The 23,138-nt window shown below is 40.4% G+C and overlaps 1 protein-coding gene across 7 annotated transcripts in view; it reads right to left on the reverse strand.

Annotated features, from left to right (window-relative positions):
- Positions 1-3,478: 3,478 nt before the first annotated feature.
- The window catches only part of EPB41L4B (erythrocyte membrane protein band 4.1 like 4B), a 179,147-nt gene continuing 159,487 nt past the window's right edge, over positions 3,479-23,138 (reverse strand). For 5 of the 7 annotated variants that reach the window (XM_062569650.1, XM_062569648.1, XM_062569647.1 and 2 more), the window contains 3 exons: positions 9,483-9,551; positions 5,773-5,936; positions 3,479-4,521 (listed from right to left, as the gene is read on the reverse strand). In XM_062569650.1, the coding sequence (XP_062425634.1) occupies positions 4,452-4,521; positions 5,773-5,936; positions 9,483-9,551 (303 nt within the window). In that variant the 3' untranslated portion in view covers positions 3,479-4,451. Of the gene's footprint in view, positions 4,522-5,772; positions 5,937-9,482; positions 9,552-16,046; positions 16,525-23,138 lie in introns of those variants that run through there. The other 2 variants (XM_062569649.1, XM_062569651.1) reach the window with 2 other exon arrangements.

Raw genomic sequence — 23,138 nt, forward strand, 5'->3', positions numbered from 1 at the left:
AGTTCAGTTGTAAGGCTGATCTTACATGCAATCACAGATCAGCCTAAGTATATTTATTGCAAACTCCTTGAACATCAGGACATCAAAAAAAAAAAAAAAAAAAAAAAAAAAAAAAAAAAAAAGGAAAATAATGCAATTCCATTGCATAAATACGAGTAGGTTTTTGTAACCAATGAACCAGAAATATATTCAGAAAAAAAGAAAAGAAAAACGAAGGCTATTTGTAAACAGTTCAAACAAAACATGATGCTGCCTCCAATGAAATGTTTCACTGCATTGCCAGCTCTGTTTCAAATGGGCACGTAGGCATCCTGTAGCAAGAGAGAGGTGAAGTCATGAAATGAAACTTTTCAGGAGTTAATTTTCAAACACTGCATTTCCAGGGTCTAAATGTGTTTGAAACATGAGAAATCTGTACATACTGTGGGATTTGATAGAGATGTGAGACCTTGTACAATATTTCCAAAAAAAAAAAAAAAAAAAAAAAAAGCTTGGTTATTCTTTTTAGAACAAGATAGTCAAAACAACTGAACCACAATTGGTTGCCTTCCAGAAGAGACTGCAATATGAGAAAGCGTTTAACTCCTTGCATAGCTATTTAAATGGCCAATCAATTTTGCTGGAATCACTCAAACATGAAAGCATTGCATTCTGCCACTTAAAGATGACTTCACACTTGAAAGCTGGGATCTGCTAACCAAGTCGGAGCATCACCTGTGGCACTGCCAAGAGCCAGGAGGACACATTGCAGGCTTTGCCAGGGTAGCACTAGCATGGTGTACAGCCAGCTGCTCCCAGACTGGCACATCTATAAGGGTGCATTTCTACTTTTGCTGTTGTAAAATACCCCAGCTCTCTGCTCTCCGCACAAGTGAAGAAAAAAAAAGTTCTCACAACCAGAATGGTTTTGGTAGTATATTTACACCTAATGTGCAAGGCTTTTACTGGCAGAGCTATGTTGATTACAAATCATATCTCAAAGCACCCCTGAATAATGTAGCTGTGTTGGCAAGGGTTTGCAATTTAGACCTAACCAGAGGGACTAACAGTAGGATTCATCTCACTTAATTTTAATCAATCAAAAGGTAGACACTGAAGTCAGAGGCATTTCTGATCTCTCTTAAGATGAGAACTGGGCCTATTAGCATTAGGTGAGATGAACCCTTTCCCAGGAGACCTGAAAAAGACAAACTCCTTTCAGTTCCCCTTTCTGTCACCACCTCTCCAGACCATGCTTCAGAAGGCTACTGTTAAAATGCGTTATCTTTACATGTGTCAATGTACATGATAATGATAGCCTGTGCTGGGCTTCATGCTGCCACAACTACATATGCAAGCTCATTAAAGCTAGCTCGGATACTTCTGCACTATTATATAGACATACCTTCAGACAGAGTATCCTTAAACACCTGCAAAGTTAAAGTCCAGGGGCAAATCTAGAGTACATGCCCCTCAGCATACGTCCATGTCGACACTGTCTTGTTTACAGTAGTTTGGGGTAACAGGTGTCCTAACACTTTAATTCCCAACCAGAAGTGAGGCAGGAATGTATATTCAAAAAATGTGAAAACCAAGACGCTTAAGCGTGGCTGAAGAAAGTACGTAGTAAGAAAGAACAACTGGATGACATTCTGAAGATAAAAGTTTAGTTCAATAATGGCAAAAATTTTTAATAAAGCTCCATTGGGCTGCAGAACAGGAAACGATGGCAGCCAGTGGGCAGGACACTAAAACAAGACGAGGCAACGCACTTGGGGATGTTCTGTGGAAAAAGCCCCACGGGAACTAAGTGCCCACATGCGCCTTGCCCTCTTTAACTGCTGCGAATCAAGGCCGGAGAAGTCTTAGCTCTTTCTCGGCTATGCAACATCACACCTCAGCTGTACAGCCCTGATCGCTGTAAAGTTACTTTGGTTCACGTTTCTTGTTCTCCAGTTCCAAATATTTCAGCTCAAGAATCCTTATACAATAGCAGTAAAATGCTGCATTTAAAATAGTAAGCTAGTAGGTTGTTTATGGGCCAGAAAATCTGATGGGCTGGTCTGAGCCAAGCATTCAGGTTTGCTGAAGGCGTTCGCTTACGTGACTAGACCGTCCTCATTCAGGTCATTGGGTTTGTTCCCAAACTTCACAGCATATTCCAGGGTTTCCAGTGTCCATTCCTGTACACTTGAAGGACTCCAGGGCAATCAGTCCAACTAAACGCTGTGCTCAGATCTGTTTTCCTTGCTGACTTTGTGAAACGGCCGGCCACTTCACGTGCAACTGGGGGTTGCCTAACAGCAGGCAAAGAGACCAGATTCAGCTGCAGTCAGTGCTGTGTCGCACTCCAACTTTGCTTCCTTCTCCAAAAACTGCACCTCTAACTAGACTCCTCGTCTTTATCCTTTACAATGATCACCTTTATTTGGGCACAGAAAAATATACTACCTCCCTCCATCAATATCCGTCTAGGAAGTGGTGAGAAAAGGAAAACAGGAAAAAGAAGATGCAGTTTTGTATACTCTGCTCCCCCCTTTCTGATTTCTTCGCAGGGATTTAATGTTCCTAATCCTTTTTTAATAACCTTAGACTGATGGAGAGGTATGTAAAAACCTACACCACAAAAACGTCTTGGCACAGTACCTAGAAGGTGGACGGTGTACAAGCTGTATTTGATTACTCAGCAAAATCATCTGATTGCTTTAAAACCTGCAATCCGAGTGTATTTCTATGACTGCTTGTGCCTATTCCTCATGCTGAGCTACTCCACTACGTTTTGTTTTGCTGGTTTCTACCTAACACTTGTGCTGTTTATTTTACCCCATTTTATAGCAATCATGAAGGTCTGAGGTTGCTGGATTTAACTGGGGAGCATTATGCTGATTTCTTGTCCCACTAAATATAAAATAGAAATATCATTTTCTACTGCCATGTCACAATTCAGAGTCCTATAATGCTCTCAAGACTTCTATCAGAAACAGAGCACAGGCTAACTCTGAAGGAAACTCAGGCTTACAGCAATCGCTTCCCAGCCTTCATGCTAAGAAACTGGTTAAGCTGAGATAAAGCCATAGTAATCAGTATCAAATTAAGGGCAATCTTTTTTCTTAATACAAACAAGAGAACATAGTGTACAGAGTAACAGAAAAATATACATCTTCAGCCATATAAAACACACAAAAGCTTTCCTGTAGGAATAATATTTTGTAGCTGACAGTCGGTTGTTGGTAGCTTTTCAGGTAAATCCGCACTACTAAACAGGGGAAAATGGAGAGCTGCTTTCTCCATAGGAAATTGTTTGGTATTGTTATCTTTATGCCATCAACACATTCCTTGAAGCCGCAACTCTGCTAACACTTAAACACCCACGTTACCTTATGCCTGAGATAGCTCCACCAAAAGTAGAGGCTGCTCTACACACAGCCAGCCCTAGCACTCAGAGGTGTGCCGATGCAGATACACTGATCGGCAGTGTGAGAAAATGGTATAGACACAGTTATGCCATCGATTACTATTATTATTTAAATTGATCAGTCAATTCTTGCCATTCAGGAAGGCGGTTTACCGGTCCAGGAAAGAAAAACGTGCCCTCTGCATCAGCTATGGCAGCACGGATGAGGCTCTGCAAACTCCGCTGCATTGGCAGAAGCTGCCTGAGTGTGGCAAGCCCTAATACGTAGGCAACTCGGAGAAGTTAAGACTTCCCACTCAATTAAAAAAGTCAATATCAATCTAGAAAGTCAGTAGCAAATTACTTTAAATAACTGTTTTTATCATTAATGGAAATACAAGTAAGATTTAGTTTAAGATTTAGGTCACGATGACAAACTATAGGAAGTGTTGGGAGTGTAAATCTGTATGGAGGGGTGTCTTTCCCCTCTGCAGCCATTTATATCTCTGAGTAAAGGTTAAGGTTAGGAATTTGATAAGACAGCTGTTTATTTTTCTGGAGACTAACAGTCCTGGGGTTAAGATTTAATAATCATTCTTCCACTTTAAAAATGATTCTTTAACAAATAGCAGTAGCTCATTGCAATTTTCAGTTGTACAAAATGACGTATTTTCTATGTTACTATCAAAATATTCTGCATAACATTAATCTCTGTGCAGTTATTAACATATGTACAGAACAGTGTTTCCCAAGAGAAATCAGTACGCTCCTTGCTGATCCTTTTTGCCCTAGTTTTACCAAAACCAACCTGAAAATTAATCATATTAATAGTATAAAACCTCGAGAGAGATAACGGAGTGATGGTTTCTTTCCCAGCAGCAAATGGGTAAAGGAACTCCTTCGAGTTAAAGTCCCTCCGAGCCTTCACTTTAACCTGCGGTGGTGAATCCAGGCGAGCCAGGAACACGGCAGGGTTTCCCGACGCAGTATGCTGAGTACACAGAAGCAGAGGAATGTAAACAGGCAGAAGGCACGTGAAAGGCCTCGGTCTGTTCTCCGTCTGGCGGAAGCGAGGATTTCACAACTCGGTCATCAGCAGTCTTTTCATCATCTTCTCTCTCTCGAGTTCACGCCTCAGGGTCTCGGCGCTGTGTAATTAATGCACAAACAACCAATTACAGGAAAAACAATAAGTCTCCTATTTCAATTTAAAATAATTAACATTTTGAGAATACCACTGGAGGGGAGAAAAGGTCAGGCCTGACTCAGTGAAAAGGCTGATAACTGATGGTTGACTCAAAACCAAGTATTGTCTGATATTTCTGAACAACAAACAGAAGTGGGGAAAAAAGGACATAAAAAGACCCACAAGGCAAAACAGCTTATGTTTTAATCTCATCCCCATTAAAGGCTACTGACTCTAAAGAAAGCTGGACTAGGACTCTCAAAACAAATAATAAGAAACCAGCTAAAGTAAATAAGACCATAAAAGACTGGCAATACAGCTTTCTGTCCCTTGGCATGGTTTGATATTGGGGAAAACTTGTCTGTATTGAGTTTGCTGCAGCCTACTTCATGTGCGCATGGGTGTATGAGAAGCCCACAGGCTCCGCGTACCATAAGCACTCTGGATTTGGGAGCCCATTGCCCAACATATACTTCTTCGAGGTAAGCCTAGGGCTTTTTGTGCCCCAAGGTACAGAGTACATCCCCTCGTTCACTTCTATTCAGCAAATTCCCAGCTTTGAATAAATCCTAGAGAAGAAGCCAGCATGCAAAAACAATAGGATGGAAGACTAGAAAAGGGAATGAAGGCTGCCCATCAAAAAATGGGATGGCTTGTTGTTTGTCCAAGAAACCACGTGAAAGGTAACAGCAGCTTGACATTACTTAAAAAATTTTAAAAAAAGAAAGGAAAAAAAAAGGAAAAGAGAAAGAAAACCAGAGCCTGATTTTCATTTAGAAGAGCAGACATTTCTCAACCTCAGCTTTCCCCCTAGACATTTAATTTCAAAAGACAAATTGCAGCAGCAATTATTAAAAGAAAATCTTTGTGGTTCGAGGAAAATGACTTGCCTGAGGAAAGACTGCACAGCCTTTTCTCTCCAGGCCACTGGCCAGGGAGGTGGTACATTTGGTCTTTATTAAAGAAAAAATGCTGGCTGCAGCACTTAATTAAGATAGATTTTCCCTCAGAAATAAAATATAGATGTATTTCTTTATTTTACCCACAATTACCCACCAAACAGCAACTGAAAATGTTTTGGCATCAGGGGAAACAGCACTTTAGAAAGAAAGTAATTTTTTCCTATTGCAATTATGGTAGAAAAAGAGAAACCAAGCTGATTCCTTTAAGGCACAGAGCATCATAGCATTTCTGTGAAATAACCACACAGTACCTGTCGGCCAGCGAAATGGGTTTGTGTGATGGATATATCGTCTGCACCGTTGGGGTTGGCACAGTCTCTGCCAAAGATCTCAGTATGGGCGAAGGAGTCATTGGCAATATTTTAGGAGATGACTGCATGGCACAACATGGTAATTTGCTATCTGTAAATTCTGCCTACAAAAAACGTATACAGACACAAAAAGAAAAAGGTGAAGTGTTTTTTTTTTTTTTTTTTTTTTTTTTTTTTTGTCTTCTTGCCTATTTTCACCATCCTATTCGTTACCAAGTAAGAGCAGCTAATAAAGAGAGTAACCTGGAGGCCATAGCCACAGTTGCCCAGTGCAACCCCATAGATGCTGCACAGCCGGTTGTTTTGACAGCACTTTAACAGCCATGCCCAAGTGACAAGTCTGACTGTAACATGCACTACGTGAGATCAAATTCCATGTGCAGGCCTCACAGCATTCCCCTGACAGACAAACTCCTGGAGAACATAATTTATCACCACTGCATTTCCTCTAAATGCAATAAAGCGAGATGACCAGAAGAGTTTTCTAATGACGGACAATGTTAAGCCAATATTGGCTGTGCTGGTTTAAAACAGACAGAAAGATCCTTGAAAGTAAAGTAGCCTTGACCTACTTTTTGTCACTGGACTATTTCTAGCACCAGACTACAGTGGCTTGTGCCCTTGGTGCATGCATGATCCTGAACAGGGAAGAATGCTGTGGTTTGCCAGCATTTCAGCACCATTAGGACAGGCTCATACTGGTATCAGCTTCATTCTGGACCACTTTTTCTTCTGAATGTGGTTCAGACTTCACAGTAGGGAGGAAGAAAAGTCACCATCATCAGGTAGCATGTGATTGGAATAGGAGTTATTTTTCTTTTATTTTTAAATTATTTCTCAAATTCTACAGGCCACATAGGATTAACACTAAGAACATAAACAAATTGGTTTAATCATTGGGATAATTGTTTGAGCCCAGGTGTGAACGGCTGCTTTAGGTTTGCTTGGCTATTGTTGCTTTTCTTAACACGTTCCTGCTCATTTTTTCTCTAAAAGCATCTCGTATGTTCTCGATCAGCATCTGAAGGAAAAGGATTTCCCATACATTCATGAAATTAGCCAAATGAACACGTAAAACAAGCTAAAGGAACTCTCCCTCTTCAACCCTGGCCGATTTTTTGTGTAAACACTGGCTGACACAACCTGTTCAATCTTCTCTCTCGTTCAGCTTTTAGAACTCAGCCTTACGGGCTACAGGAAAAGTAAGCCTGGTGCTCCTCAGACAGGATCTCCCTTTTCTGAGCACTGCCAGCTCCGATTTTACTGCATGAGAAGGCAGCACTGCTCTGCAAGCTTATGTCAAGTCTCCCAGTCTTGCTTAAGTCAACAGAGCTCTGACAAATTACACTTGCTCAAGATTTGCCCTGCGTCTCCAAATGTGTTTACTCTGGATAATGGTTCTGCCATCTATATCCAAAGCATCTTTTTATATGCATCTGTTTGCACAGAATGTTTGGACCAAATATTTAACTGGTCTAAACAGATATAATTTCATTAACTTAATAGATCTATGTGATTTACTTACATCAGATGAAAATACGGCATTGAGCCTGATGCTTCTTTACAGAAATCTCTGCAGTTCTGAGGGGTTCCTGACATGAACTTTCCTTTTAACCATTCCAGTCAACCACATTCTGCAGTTTTTCCTCTGATAAAATCAATACAACTTTATGTACGCCAAAAAACTAGGAGCTCTATACAGAAGGTAAAGCTTTCAAAACATTACCATTTGTAACTTTTTTTCCTCTTAATAAAATCTCAATGTTTTGCTCCATGCAAAGAAAATGTGAAGGGTAAGCAAAGAAAAGGAAAACAAACAAACAAACCAAACAAGGAAAAGGAGCCACAAATGTTTGTAGAATATGGGACTGTGTGTGCCTCGAGACGGTTCGGCTGTCACGGCGCAGCCAGCAGCGGTTTAGCTGCCTGCGTACCCCTGGCAGAGCCCGCACACTGAGACGAACTGAAATGCTGCTGGGGAGAGGCGCTGCTCTTCGTGATGCGATGGAGGACCACGAAGCAGGACCACAGCGTAATTTACCTTTCTAACTGTTCTCCCAGCTTCACAAAATCCTCTAGTAGTTGCTGGATAGTGATTTGTATATCACAGTATATCACTCGCTTAAAAGAATGTATGGAATTGTATTGTGGACCACACACTGTTTGTTTTTTATTGTACTGGTATTTTAAATATTTGTGATCTGGATTTCCCTACCTCCCCTTTCCCAGGGAAACAGGGGCCTATGTGGAGAAAAGAGGATTTCAGAAAGTCTAGTCAGAACTTTATGTAACTGCTTAATGAACTTTGCTTTTCCCTGATGGAGCATACACAAAATCCCAACATTCAAATTTGCCATGAAAAAACACTTTTTTTTTGCTAGATGGAAATATTTGTGGGGTATCATATCTGGCTTGTGTTTACATTTTAAAGTTTTATGGGTCCCCAATTAAAAAAAATGTTTTATATAGCCTTCCTAAATTATGCTTTTATCATAACTGTCATAGGCAGAAAATAATTTTCTGACAACCACTACTAATTCGTTGGAAAATACCCTGTGCCTATCTTTTTTGCTTACTGTAAAGTGGGCTGTGAAGGACACAAACATTGTAGCATTGGTTTAGCTTTCACTATGATGGTACGGTCCAAACTTGCATGACTTACTGAGAAGTTGCTGTGACATATTCCCATGTATTTTTGAATACATCTAACTAGAGCTCGACACTGGCGCTGACATAGCATTGAGAAGCTAACTAACTAGGTTTACCATACATATTTGGAGAAAAACAACATTTAGATCATATCTCAAGATGATCAGGTTTATTGTGAAAGAAAAGTCTCTTTCTTTAATCAGTTAAGGGCAGATAGTTGTTACATGTCCCAACAGGGACTGGAATTGCTTATCTCTGATTATATGCCAGAAAAACAGATGGTTGCTAACAGTAAAAGTTAAGGTTAAAGTCTCAATTACTTTATTTTGTGAATATAATTTAAAAACTGTAACTTAGCTACTATGGTTTATAATTATAATCAGATAATATTTCTTGTAGGACAGAATCACTTCTCATGTTGGAAAAGACAGAGAGGGCTGCAGTCCCACTTCTGTGAAGGTTTACCAAGAACTGAACTCCAGTGCTTGATTCAGATTAGTAAGTAAATGCGGGGATTACACAAGGATGCTACTGCAGTCATCAATACACTAACTAAAATTCTTCCTTAGAATTCAGATGTGATTTCAGTGAAAAATAGGCCCTTATTGTGATGGCACAACAGGTAGTTTCCAGCAGGATGCCAGGCAGTTGTTAGACACAGGACTAAGTCCTTCCCGCTGCCTTGCCGCTCCTTTGGAAAGACCCTGTGGAGCTTCACAAGTGTCCTCTACACAGCTGAACTGAACACCATTTGGGCCTGACTACATTAGCAGTCAGTCTTGACTTTTATCTCTTAGTTCTCTGTCTAGTAAGCAGCTGTCTGAATGCAGGCAAGTTAACTGATTTATACAATGGGAATATTTAACAGATTTGCACCCTAAATCCTACCTGGAATGTACCTTTTTGAGGACTGCTTATCACATAACTTTCTGACACTGTTAAAAAAAAATCACTTGGAATTGTGTTAAATACACAGTTCTTTAGTTGCATGTTCTACTTACAGAAAACTGTGGTACTGTTGTAAAAGGATCGAAAAAAGGATTAGATGTATCAGCAGGGAATGTCTTTATCTTTAAAAAAGATAAAGAAAAAGATGTTACTTTCAGAGCATAAAAATGGAAAAGAAAAAAAAAAAGCAGCAAAGCATTGCAACTACATTGACACATCCAACAAATTAGAATGGCTCAGCAGTGCTTGGACCAGACCAAAAAAGACCCCTCCAAAAATGCATACAGCAACCAGATGACGAATAGACAAAGGATAAATAGGAAGACTTGATAGATTAATTTTCCCCATGTAATTAAATCTGTTGTGCATATTCTGAGCTGATTGCATGCAATATTTCTTCCAAATCTGTAAACAGTCATTGGGTCATTACGTGTTGCCTTCAGTGAACACTGTACATTTTAGAATAGGTAACATGAAGTACAGGACCAACTTATGCAATGAAGTTCAGCTAAAGAACTTGTGCTTTATGTATTTCAGGCTTTCAAATTTTCAGTTACACAGTTGCTGTCAAGGACAAAACATCACGTAAGGCGAGATTGAAAGAAAATCCTATATATGTATGTAAAAAAAAAAAAGGCACAAACAACTGTTTGTTTCAGGCAGCTAATAGGTCCGGTGAGTATGCCTGTGTCAAGCGGTGGGCTGTAGATAAAAGCATTATCTCAGGAGGTTTTAATTAAAGGAGCCTGGAGCTCCCGGGTTAGAGACCAGCATGCCCTTGTGCTGAGAAGCCTGACAACTCCCAGGGCTCAGTCCAGAACATCTTGACATTGCTGCCACCAAGCCTTGCTGGAAAGCACTTCTGCCCTTAAAATAATTTCAGCCATGAAATGATACAAAAGAAACAAAAAAGCAGTAACAATTGCTGCCTCTTTTCATTGCCAATGATACATTTCTCATGATTTTCCTCTCTAGAATGCAGACATCCATTCAGAGAGGGCAAAATATCAAATAAGGGTATAAATTTTGAACTACACTTCATGCTTCCCACTTGGAAAACACATTTTTCACTGCAAAGGTGTGTTTTCCACTTTATTACAGAAACTGCTGTGCATTTGTTTGTTATGCATGTCTTCAAACTGAATTCATTAACTATAGCTATACAACTTCGGCTTAATAATGCACAAAACTACTCCCAAGGTCCTGAGACACTGTAGGCCAAAGCAACACCTGAAATTATGTGCTCAAATATAATTAAGTAAATGTATAATGTTTATTTTGTAAATAAAATAACAGAAACACATTTGCCTTCGAAAGATGCCAAGGGAAATTAACAGTCATCTGCAAGCCAACTTCTGCAAACGCATGGAATTGATCTGGGAATTAACAGTCAGGCTTCTTACCCTCGAGAAGCAGGAATGGCAAAAATGCAGCTGAGCGCGTCAGCAGTACCTTCTTAGCAGAACAGCAGTGGCTACAGGTTGGTTATAGGTGCAAAAGAATAAACAACTGTGCAAAGGCTCAACTCTCTTAAATCACAGATTGTTAGAAGATTTCTAGATTTAAAGAAAATTTCACACTTCTCTTATAGTCCTATATTCACATCTAGCAAAATGTGTATATGCATATATACAGCGCTCTCTCTCTCTCTCTATATATATATACACATACACACACTATACTGCTAATTGAATCTACTCATTAGATCCAAGCAATAGCTCCTAATGATTTTGTTAGGTTACATCATTCCCAGAGTCAAATCTGTCCCTACAAAACATGGACAGCTATAGCATGTCTTGCTCTTTTGGGAGGCAGTAAATACCCAGGAGGCTAAGTTGCAATTCTCAGGTTATGCAGGGTTTACAGTATGGTGTTAGAGAATAAAATACAAGCATGCTCTATTATATCCACAATCCTTTAGCCAAAGGCAAAGCAAACAGAGAGGTGTGAATTTGTTTGCTCATGGACAATTTGATATGCTACAGCCAAAATCTCTCTAATTTTGCAGGTTGGCCTTGTTGAGGAAATGAAGTGGAATTACTGAACGCAGAAAGGAGAAATGACGCGGAACAATATTCAAGAGCCCACCGAGAGCTGGGCCTAGAGGCACATAAGGAAAGCCGGCCACAATCGCGTGCTGAGGCCCATGGCAATGCTGAACACTCTTTCGCAAAATCAGCTGCTGCAATCTGTGGATGTGTCTGAGGCCAGCCTACGTACTGAAGCGCAGCAAAAAGCAGTTAATATGGCTTAGTTCTCAGTATGAATGCCTCTCTTTGGAAGCTGTACTTATTTAATCTCAGGAAAAAGACAATCCCAACAAATGAAAGGCTCTGTAGGTTGTAAACCACCAATTTCCGGCCCCGTAATGAAACTGAGAGCAGAAATTCAGGAACACAGGAAAAAAAAATAGGATTTAAGAGTTAGAAGCTGAAACAGTTCCACTCATCTTTTAAGATTTATTCTCTCTTTTTTTCATCTTTTTTTCCTTCTGAGCAGAGGCTGGTGTTACTCAAAGGGCAGACCACAGGCTGTTGGTTTACCTTGCCAGGCCTTGCTAAGAACGCTGCTGCCAGCTCCCACACACGGAGCAAGGAGAAAACACTACTGTTGTCTCCTCAGCACTGGCGAGAGATGCTCATCTATTAATAGTTTGGTTCTTTTGGCTGGAAAGTAGATACAATGTCCTAATGCACACAGTGACACAAAAATCCACATATCTGAGAATACTTTCCAGCCTGAGGATATGTAGGATGAGGACTGTAACACAGAAAGCAGCAGTTAAGCAACTTGCTTACGTGAAACAGCATATGGAAATCTGAATGGCCTTGTTATCCAGGAAAGTACTTTGACATCTCTGTTCTGTATGTCCACCCATCTAGCAGCATGCTGACCACAGCAGCAGTTTCCAGCAGCTGGGAGGAGGAAAAAACCCTGCACATTCTCACCCCACCACACAAGAAAATCAGCGTCAAGTGTGAGACACTGGGGTTGAATTTATTATTTGGAATCAAAACTCTCATAGCAGCGCAGATAGCAAAACAACTCCCTGACTAGAACAGGACACTGGACCTTAATGCTGCACCCTCCCCACACTATGCTGTGCCCCTCTCCATGCCCTAGAGAAAGGCCATACCGTAACTCCTAAACTTCACCTGACTCACGCAGCAGAAAATAATCTCCAAACTTTTCCGGGTTGTTGTCTCTGTTGCAGCAGTGCGTGTTGAACGATGTTACCTGGCGATTGAGAAAGGAAGAAGAGCAAAGCCATCTCTCTTCCCTCCAGTAAAGCTACTGCTACCTTGAAGACCTTCAGCAGCTTCCAGGCTTCACCTGGGATTAAAAGTGTGAGGGGATGAGGGTGGGGGAAGAGGATGTGGGCAGGTCTAGATGCTGGACAGCAACAAGAGGATGGAGCTGGGCTCTAGCTAACAGCATAGATAGGCTTTTCAGTAGGAAACATGATTTTAAGGACAGCTGCTCTTTCTGCAGGAGAGAAAGCATTCTTGCAGTCTAGGCCACAACCGCAAAACATCCTCTAAAGCAGTTCCCATAGGTAGCTGTCACGTTGCTGTGGTGAAAGGGGAGCATGTCCTGCGTTTCAGCTGCTCATCTCACATGCTGATGGCTTGTTTCGCAATCTCAAATGCCTTTTGCTTGAAAGGTCAGGGTGTATTGCTGTAGCAGACCTACCTATATCCTTATCTAGAATATTTAGCTTGGCAAGCTGAGAATTTACTACACTTGAAAGAACCCTCGTCTCTTAAAAAAAAAAAAAATAAGGAAAAAAAATAAGGAAATAATAATAATATCAAACTGATCAGTATAGTCGCAGTTTAGTGATCTAGTAATCTTTAAGGAGAATAACCATATAATCTGAAAAAAATCCATAGAGCAGAATAGCCACATTGTTTCTGTGGGAAAATGTATGAACTGTTATTTCCCTGTGGATAATTTTCTGCTAGTATGTAAAGACTCTCGTTGTATTATTAGCTGTCTCTTGGAGTAATATATTTTGAAGGTATCTTTGCCACAACTAGAAAGAATTAATAGCACTAATTTTCCTTGCTGTTTATACTGCAAAGAAGAATGAAGGAAGGTGAAGGGAAAGAAAAAAAAAAAAGAAAAAAAAAAGAAGGAACAGCAAAAGTCTTCCATTTTTCTTTACATTCATGTAAAAAGTTCCTTTTAATAGAATTTAAAATTTCAGTAAAAATGATTAAACTTTCTTGAAATACCTCTTAGATGGGTTAGGAGGAAAAAAAAACTATTATGTCCTCATAAAGCAGAAGTGGGGAGAAGTCAAAAATGAGTATTCCCACATGAAATTAAAGCAGCAGGAGACTTGTGGAAAAATAAGTCAACAGCTAGAATGCATTAATTGGGACAAAATTAGCTATTTTTGGTATTTCTATCAGAAGTGAATATTACAAATGTCCTGGCTGTGACAAAAATGCCACTTTTGGGAGGAATGGGCTTATTTTGGATATGTTTGCCTACTCTTAAAAGTATAGGCAAATACGGGGTACTTAGTATGTCCACTACCCTGCCGTAATGTTCTTTATAAACACAGCTCTTGGTATATACATATAGCCAGAAGACGGTGCTTTATTCAAAAATACTCATTTTAAGTTGAATATCATCACATCCACACAGGGCAGAGACCTCTTTCTACTGGTCAAACTAGAAAAGATCAGCATCTTAAACTACTATCCTACACTGTGCTAGCATTGCCCAATCTTGATGTGTGGTATGACTTCATATGAATTATCCATTAGACTGGTTTCCAAAACTAGTGATTGGATTTTGTCCTCTGCAGTTGTTCAGTAAAGTCTTGTCTGTCATACAGTTTCAGTGGATGGAAAATGTAAAAAAAAAAAAAAAAAAAAAAAAAAAAAAAAAAAAAAAAAAAGAGAGAGAGAGTTTTTGGTCCTTTCCACCATGTGATACTCTAATGGCCAGAAAATTCTTTTGAGGGGAGGCAGTTCCCGGCTCCAGTGATCGTTTAGGTGAAGCCAACCTCAGTTCACTCCCTTTGTGTGTGGCAACAAAGTGACGTGACAGGTAGGCAAGCATAATCACTTTCTGGATGCTTGAGGCAAAACCAGACCGAAACAGTGCAGTTCAACAAACTTGTAACAGGATGGAGACATAAATTAGCAGTACTAGCAACGACCGTTGGCAGTCTCAGACTTGGAAAAGGCTATGTGAACCGAATGCCCTGATGAACCAAACAATGTGAACCCCACATGCACTGCATCTCAGGTTATCTTCTTCTCAAGGAATGCAGGATTCTTTCCGCTTATTGAAACAGTATCAATATGTCAGTGTCAGCAGACAGTTTTAAGTCATTTGCATTCAAGAAAGTGGCAGTTTCACAGAAATGTACCATTGAAAACACCCTAAGGCACCAACCGTAAAGTTCTTGAAGAGGAACTTTCAGTGCTAGCTGCCAACCTGGGTAAATATTGTTTGTGCAGAATTGCCCAGCCTACTGCCATTCCCTGTGTGGAAATAACACAGTGAAATGTCCCTCCTCGGTCTATTTGGTCTTCAGTTCTCCCTTGCTCATCTCCTAAAAAACTGGCAGGAACTGGAGTTCAAGAAAACACTTAAAACAACACTTGTTGATGTCTAAAAACTAGTGTCAGTGAATCCAACTGCTTGACTCATCTGGCTTATCAGTTTGGTCCAGGTTTCTACATGAATGAGGGACTGCAATGCAGAGTCCCCCTTCCCACAGGAACCATGTAACTCCTGGTAAACTGAGCAAACTCCCTCTTGAGAGCCATGTTCAATTCACAAAGGTGTCTGCCAGTGTCCTTACTAAGCCAGGCTCCCTTAGACTCCTCTCAGATGATGAGCTTGTCATTGCTTTGCTCTCCTCAGTACTCCAATCCTTCTCTGGCCTTGCTCCAGTCAAAATCCATCTGTCTTGGAGCACACCCCACAGCATATGAAACACACTCCTGAGGACTCACTTGAGCAATAGGACTAGCATGTTCCTCTCCATCAGATACTCCCCTCCATCTCCGAGTCACTGGGCGCATCCCTTCTTAACATGGGAGCAGTATCAGGAGATGGCTATGTGGCTCCTTGACTGCAATGCAGTGATCTTTGATTGCAAATGAGCATTCAGGGGAGTTCACTGGGGCAATGTGCAAGCTTTTGCTGAAGTTTAGCTTTGCTGCAGCTATAGCATGTCACACATACTTTCATGGCTATGGTATAAGCCATATGGTATAAGTTTGTAAGCAGATCTACCCCCTGGCTCCTAAACACAGTGGTTAAAACACTTATGCTAAAACTCTGAATCTTCAAGTCAACTTTTGTATTAATTTGCAAGGGCAGCTCTGCAAATCATGTTGGTGCTAGTACCCATCTTATGCTGCCCTGTTGATCTTTGCCCTAAGGATTGTAGTTACGGGTGTAGTTATGTAGCTAGCAAAGTGATTCCACAGGTATTTGTGGGGTAATAACATCGTTGCTAAGTCAGCACAGCATCTCTGCAGCACATCAGAAAGAACTCATTTCTTGGTTCAGCTTTACAATGTAACTTTGCCTTGAGACTGTTTCGGAGAAGACATTTAATTCTTCAACAGAATACACAGTAGGGACAATTCAGATGTGATAAAAGCAAGTTGATGGTCATGCTCTTGCAATCTTCAGGATTTTATTTCACCAATGCCGTGAAGGCAAGCAAGTTTAAGTGACACATAACCTCAGCATGGGCTGTCAGACCAGTTGCCATCCCCTCAAGAAGATGTGGCAAGGCAAACTAATGTCACAGCCCTGATGCATTAGCTAAAATACAGACTAAGGATTGTGGCACATGCTTGGTCTTTGTTTAAAACATAAATGGAACAAATAAAAAGCAGCAGATGTATTGGCTGGTACGTCTTTCCTCCAACACTGGTGCAGAGTAAATCAGTTGTATTGCTAGGACAGCTAATGCAAAGTTACTTTTTTTTCCCCATTTATCTTTACCAATGAAATGAACGGCGTTCCTGTGCCAGGTGCCTAAACCGCATGCACAACCAAGAAAATCAAGTGGTATCTTCTGCAGATGGAGGCTGTTGTCACAGAAGAAAGTCACTAAAGATGGACAACACAAAGAGGAGGAAATGAGCACTGTGATTCCTGACAGACGAGAGTGCCCTAGGTAAGCCACATATTCACAACCTGACTGCCAGCAAATGGCCAGCAGATCGTACCTGCATCTGGTATCAGAAAACTCATCACTAGCCACACCTGATTATTTCTAAGCATAGTCACTGACTGCTTATCATCCAATAACTAGTAGTTCACCACGCCTTATTAACATAGAGACTTCAAGTCCATGGATGTTTGTACGAAGGCTGATGAATAACTGTGTAACATACATACACTTTTTCAAAAGCGCGGGGATTGCATTCCTCTACTAGAAAGTTATGACAGACTGACGCAAACAGTGTACTGCCTGACCCTTGCCCAACACAAACAAATAGTTTTGCTTTCTATTGTAATTAGTCTCTGCTTGCGTAAAATCAAGACCTGCCTGAAAGACCTTAAGTGTCCAGAAACTCAAACCAATCTTGGTCTCCTTGAATGTCAGGATAGTATAAATATTTTACATTAATTTTCAGTCCTATTTTTTCTAGGCTATTGAGCTCTGTCAGAATCCCCAGGAGTTTATATCATTTCCTATTCTACAGAAAAAGAACAGCACACACAGAATCAAGTTAGTGGTGCTGCAGAAAAAGTGCTAAAATGACAAACTTGTACACTGCTTTTATACCTCTTTTATACCTCTATCGAAAAGGACACTTAAGTATATGTTCAACTTCATCATGTGACTAGCCTCAGTTTCTACTGCAGCCTTAATCTTCACTCATGCTTAAATGTTGTGACCTTTCATGGACTTGGATCCACTGGAGTACGTACAGGAGTGGTGACTGCTGCACTATGCTGTAGCTTGCAACTCTCACTACTCTTGAAGTCTGCTCTGAATTAAATCTCTACATGACCATAATCTGACTCCATCATTATAGGTCAGACCAGATTTATCACCCTTTCTAATGTGATTTCTGGAAACAGAGCCCTGCTTCTTTAAACGCAGTGAATACAAAACCACTTGATCCCATCAGTGAGATCAGCTTGATCAGAATCTAAATGTCTATAAGGAATAAGGTTGTGTTTGGCCTAAGATTCATGCATGAAAAAATTCAGTTGTGTCTCTACTACTTCTTTTGTGATATATGTTATATCTAAAAACCTATTTATTCATAACCTCATGCCACCAGCTATGGACTCCTTAAAATTGCCAGCTGAAGGGGCACTCTGTCTTGTCTGTAAGCAAAATTGCGGGGCATATGTCCAAACACAACAGCTCATTAGGCACACACATTTACAAATTCAAACACTTGCATGTTAATGTCTGCCAGTTCAATGCCATGAAGCTCATCAGATGCCTCTGTCTCTGTCGAGCCCCTTGTTAAAGCAACCCAGCATCTAAGTAAACGTATTGTTCATTTTCTCTGGGCTTGTTTCCATCCCTTCATGAACAGATTGGGACGTTACCTTAACAGCCAGCCTCCCTGTCTGAAACACCATACTCAGGAATGCTCCACAGCTAAAGAGATTAGTCCCAGTTGAGGGATAATCCCAATCGATTAGGGCTATTAGCACACAGCTCACTCTCGCTCATCCTTAATTACAGCAGAAATTTCTCCTTTGGACTGAGAGGAAAAGTACAGGTCCAGAAAAAGCAGCAGTGTGAATGCCAGAAGGCTGTTTTTTCATTTAAGCAGAGCTCTGTTTCCCCATAATTTGTTTACTGGGCAAAGGATCCAGGGGATCCATTATTAAAGACATCTCTGAAAGTCATTGAAGATGATCACATTGCAAGGAATGAGGACGGAAAAGGGAAATGGGAGTGAGGCCAAACAATGACTGTCCCGTCCCTTGAGCTCTCTTCGTGGCACGTCTTCAAGGAAAGAAATATATTGTGAGTAAAATGTCACTGGAAGCTGCTAGTCTCCGGTCAGTGACTTCCAGACCATCCCAGCAGCAGGTCGGCCAAAGTGGGAGCTGGGCATTTCCCACAAGGCACATTTCCAGCACTGCTGCCTCCAAGGCCCCTTCCCAGCACCACCCATTTTGCAATGGAAGAGGCCAAAACATGCCTTCCTCTGGCAAGCTCTGCTGCTGTTATGGGCCCTGGGAAGATCATAGCAACCAATTCAGAAAAGCTTTGAAGCCACTAAATTGCACAAGGAGCAGAAGCTGGCCCTGCCAGCCTAAGAGCTGGGTAACATAAAGGAGGTGTAAAGCAACCATTTTACCTTTCTCTCCAGGAGCCCTGGCTATAGCTGAGAGGTAGGACCTGGACTACCATATTTTATCAATTTTCTTGATTTTTGAGGTTTTTGTGAGGTTTGTTTTGTTTTGTTTTTTGGTAATCCCGTGCCTCTTGCTTTCAGAATGTGCTCTCTGTGAACACGGGAACTCTGTTCTTGATGCAGGAGCAGACTTACTTCAAGCATACTGTAGATGTGGAGAAAACCCTTCATCCACACTAGCTGACCCTGTTCTTGGTGACAGAGAAAGCACAGTTTCCCCAATCCTTCTCACCAACCCACTAGCTGTAAAATGACTTTAGAAGCACACACAAACACAGGCTCTGACAACCATCAACATTTTGAAGAGATCAAATTTTTGTCTGAAGTCCGGGCAGATAAGTCATTGATGCGAACACATAGACTCTGTCTGGACATCAGCACCTGAGCTTCATGGTTATTGATTTTGACAGTTTGCTCTGAATACTGTGTGAGGTGAGACTGCCAACTGGTGCACAAATTCAGGTGATCAGAAGCCACTGTACTTAGTGCGCAGTTCACCATCTCCAGCCTTGCCAAGATGTTTCTCAGCAGAGCATGTGCGTATGCCTTGGTACGCATGCCAGATGGCGCAGACATCTCTCCTGTTATATGGCATCTTGCTCATATCCATCCCATTGCCAAAAGTGACCAGGTGATGTTCCACAGAATCAGAGCACTTGCAAGGCTCCAATCAATTTTTTGGCAGAAGAACAGTAAATGACATTAACTTGCTAAACAAATTTTGCAGAGGTTTGCTTCCCTGACCTCACTGGTTGTTACTCCAAGCAGTGGTTCCAGTCTTGGACTGTTGAACATGAGATGAATGTCATGCCATAAAACAAGCAATAAATCCCTCTACAGCAATGGTTTTGTGGGCAAGTTTCAGGGAATAATTCTCAGAAGTCAGTAAGACCTGTTTTCTAGTCAGCAGGCTTAAGTTTGATATATGGGCCATCCACCCCTGTAGAAATTTTCTTCCTCCACCAAAAACTGTTTAGCATTTTGTTTCTTTGAAAGTGATAAAAGGAATAAGGAACAGAAAAGGAGCCCTTCTACAGAGGTCAGCAGGCTTTCAGGCCAGTTATCATGAGAGTAGGTTAGCTGGAATTAAGCAACTCTTGCATTCTTCTTTTTATGATTAAATGCTATTTTTCTGCTATGATTTACAGAAACTGTACAATTGGCACTGCACAGGCATGCTGAGATTTATGCAAACTTAAATTTGTCAGTTCAACTTAATGGTTATTTCTACTATTGCCATTCCTCAGAGTTGTAAGACTTCTGTACTAGACTCTATACAAAAAAACAAAGAAAAGATCTCTCCTGATGTAAATCTCACAAGCCAATGATGGAGTCTCTGTGTTTCCTTTTTGCTTGCTAATAAATGAACTACAACCATTTAAATACCTAATATTCCTAGGCAGGTGATTTTCCCCGTTGTTGTGAATGACTATAAAAGGCAGAGGACAAATCAATAGACAGACAGTGAGAGAAAGTCTTTGGTTGCTTAGGTACCACTGATGGTTCATCAGAAGAGAATGCTGTTGAGACTGCTCAGAAATTCTCCACAGAAAATGCCTATTCATTCAGACTGGTTGTGTTAGAAGAGACTCAATGCTAATTTGATTTTTTCCAAACTTAAGTAATAATTAAGAATGATTTCATCAGCATTATCTAAGAGGAGGTTCCAGTGCTTCCATCAGAAACAACGTTTTGTTTGGAAACGTGAGTTCATTGAAGTGAATTAAAAATATGAGTTGAAATTGAAGCACTTCACAAGTGCTAAAATGAAAATATTTCAAACTGACATGATATTTATCTCGACCCTTCTTAACACTGCCTGATACTCGATTCAAGATATTTTCCAAAATACAGAATTTCGAAAGAGAACATAGACTTTTAGATTTTACTTTAATCAGGAACAACAACAAAAAAAAAAAAATCCTATCAATTCCAATTATTCAATTGAGTGGCAACAGAAAAAATATGTTTGCTAATTCTTGCTTTTTTTTGCTGGTCTAACAAGCTGATGACCTGGCCAGTCAAAACGCAGCTCAAAAAGCAGATGTTTTCATTTTCTGTTGGAGTTTGAAGGCATTCAATTGAAATTCTACAGCAAAGCCAAGCAGTTAGCATTGCACTTGCTATCACATTGGAAAAACGTGAATTAGAATTACACATATATCATTTCATTAGTGTGTTGGAAAGAAAACAGATACACAATAGTCTAAACACAACTGTCACTAATTACAGCGAGGAAGAGAGATTATGAACTTTGCAGCTGCTGAGACAAAAGGAATTATGCACTTCTCAGGCCAAAGGTGGTTAATATGCCTTCATCAAAAGACTTTGAGACATATAGTTCCATCACTATACTTGTCTCATTGAGAGCAAACATAAAAAGATCTACCTAGTTTTAAGCAGGTATATCAGAAGATGAAGTTTTTTTCTATTCAATGGATTACTGTACAGCGAAAAAGGAGATTCAGCCAGCCAATCCAAACTCTATGTCTAAAAAACCCTATCTACCTACTGTTCACTTTATTCCCTCTAGACAGATGTTACACCTGCTTACTGCTGGTAAGGATATATGAAACACATTTACTTAGCAAGTAAAGCAACAATTTGAAATATAAAAATGATATTGAGCAAAAGCATGATTGATCATGTCAAGTATTATTTACCTTGTCAGTTTGCAGCAGGGGATAGATGTCAGCCAATTTACTACAGGCTTTTGAAATCCCACCAGCTAACTAATCTGTTAAGTCAGAGCTCAGGTGCTCTGGCCTAACCACTGCTGAAACGGTAGTGACCTATGTCACTTCAGGAGCACTTAGAAAAGCTCTGAACTGAAGATGGTATTGCACTAACTACACAAAAAGGGAAGCCCACAGACAGGCTTTCACTGACCTGTCTATGGTATTTGACACCTTTGAGCTCTCTGCTAGTTCGGGAGCAGACTCCCTAAGGATCTGGACTGTCAATTGGGCTCACATCGCTGGTATTGCCAATAACAAAATCTTAAACTCCCTATCATAATTTGAGTCATCTTTTCGTTTTAAAACTATTTCAACATTCACATTCATCCTATCTGGAAGACTGTTTCCAAACTTGTACTGCTCACAAGTGCCCCTTATCTCTCCCAAAGCCCTCAGGAGAAGCATGTTCTCTTATCTTTATCTTCCTGTGGTTTCATAGAATTTGACTCGAAGCTAAATCATTTTGTTTGTGGGTTAGTTTCCAGCTGATCCAGCTTCTGGCACACCTACACTACAGAGGACGGGAGAGGTGAAACCACCCAGCACCCATCTATTGAAAGACCCATGGGCACAGCCATGACACCGCAACCTCCATCCTGCAGCTTCACAGGCTGGTCTTTATCAACTCCCATTAAACCACCTCCCACACAGGCAAAACAATTACGCCACAGGGCAACCCTCTCACAGATGTTGCTTACAGAGCACTGTTCTCCAGGCTACTTTTCTGACTCTCTCCCTGAAGGTACACTGATGTAGAAGACCCAAGAAGGAGTAAATGTTTTTGGTCCCCTTGAGTGGTAGACTGGTTATGGAGTCCAGCTAAGGTTTCAAGTTCTAGCACCAGTTTTCTGTACAGAATCTGGCATAAACTAGATTTATGCACATATCTTTGTCTATTTTGTAATTTTCACAGGCAAGGGATGGGCACAAGTAATGCCAGTGGACAGTTATAACAACATCTTAAAATGCACAGAAATGACTAGAAATAATTTTGTGTGTCAGTTATCACCTCTGCAATGAAAAGTTCATGCATTTTAGATCCAAGCTGCCTTCTGACATTCTACTCTTATCTTCATCTCAAGGTTTGTTAAAAGTTATCCAGTGGATCATTCAGTATTTAAAAGCAGTGAATTAAAAGATACAGAATAGGCACAGTGCGGCATCACGTATTTCTGCTTAACACCTTCCCCTCTCTTGGGTACCTTCTCTTGTTCATGTACACATCCTATCCAATTTATCACAGTGTCCACTGGTGCAAATTCAGCAATATATTTTGCCTTCTGTATTTTTTCATTTCTTGTAGAATTCATATTTAATTATTTAAAAAGAATATGGAAGTATTGAATCATCTGTGGTATATTTACACAGTACGTGTAAGATGTTACTGTGCTCACATACAGATAATGGGAAAATAAACATCCATTGAGACAATTAATTAAATCACGTAACATGGAGGAAAAATAAAAGTTAATCTAAATGTTTACAGTCCATATTTTAGCATCTGCTTATTCTGCTTCTTTACTCACTGTTTGTGTCCTTTTATAATGGATGGATGGGACCAAATCCAGAAATAGCTGGGTAGAAATCAAAG

Source organism: Rhea pennata, chromosome 2, assembly GCF_028389875.1.
Source record: "Rhea pennata isolate bPtePen1 chromosome 2, bPtePen1.pri, whole genome shotgun sequence".
In the NCBI taxonomy this organism is placed as follows: domain Eukaryota; kingdom Metazoa; phylum Chordata; class Aves; order Rheiformes; family Rheidae; genus Rhea; species Rhea pennata.